The sequence below is a fragment of the Penaeus monodon genome, chromosome 32, assembly GCF_015228065.2.
Source record: "Penaeus monodon isolate SGIC_2016 chromosome 32, NSTDA_Pmon_1, whole genome shotgun sequence".
In the NCBI taxonomy this organism is placed as follows: Eukaryota; Metazoa; Arthropoda; class Malacostraca; order Decapoda; family Penaeidae; genus Penaeus; species Penaeus monodon.
The window spans coordinates 35789527-35790149 of record NC_051417.1 but is presented as its reverse complement, the minus strand read 5'-3'; the positions used below and the strand labels follow the sequence as shown (position 1 = coordinate 35790149).

At 49.3% G+C, this 623-nt stretch overlaps 1 protein-coding gene across 1 annotated transcript in view; it reads right to left on the bottom strand.

Moving 5' to 3' along the window:
- Nucleotides 1–623, bottom strand: part of LOC119593850 (palmitoyltransferase ZDHHC18-like) — a gene marked incomplete at its 5' end in the record, with an annotated part of 40540 nt that extends 39917 nt beyond the window's left edge. The window contains 1 exon segment of the mRNA XM_037942881.1: nt 399–623. Within this exon segment, the coding sequence (XP_037798809.1) occupies nt 399–563 (165 nt within the window).

Sequence of the window (623 nt, the reverse complement as noted above, 5' to 3'; positions counted from 1 at the left end):
CGCCAGTTAGCCAATCACTGTCGAGACAGCCCAACGGTGATTGGCTGACAAGTATGAGAGGCTGGTCGATGACTTTACAAGACCTCTGTGCCAATTAATCGTTTTATAAACTGCTCTTCTCAGCTCTATACTGCTTAAAGATATGTGGCTGAGATTTATTTTCCCTCACTAGAGTACTAACAATACAGAGGCCACAGCAATCACAGGAGCTAATTTCCTGGGAATATGGCCCCAGGTTCAATGATTTACCTAAATCATACCAAATAATTTTGCGCTCTTCATCCTCACGACGTACATTCTCCTCTATTCTTGCGACCCTAATCGGGACAATCACCAAAACCTAAAACGGCAACACGGACCTTAACCGCTACAGCCAACGAGATGCGTCCGAGCCTTACCTTAGTCTTTGGGTGCGTTTCTTGCGTCGTCACATCGAGATTGTCCGAGGAGGAACTGGCGCTGGATTGGACACACTTGTTGTCGAGCAGGTGGTCACTCGACTGCGTGGGGGACTGCGAGGGTGACTCCAGGGCCACACGCTGGTATAGGCCCTCCTCCACCATGAAGGACGACTGTGTGCTTACCACTACTCCTCTACCATCAAGACCTTTGCTCTGGCGTAT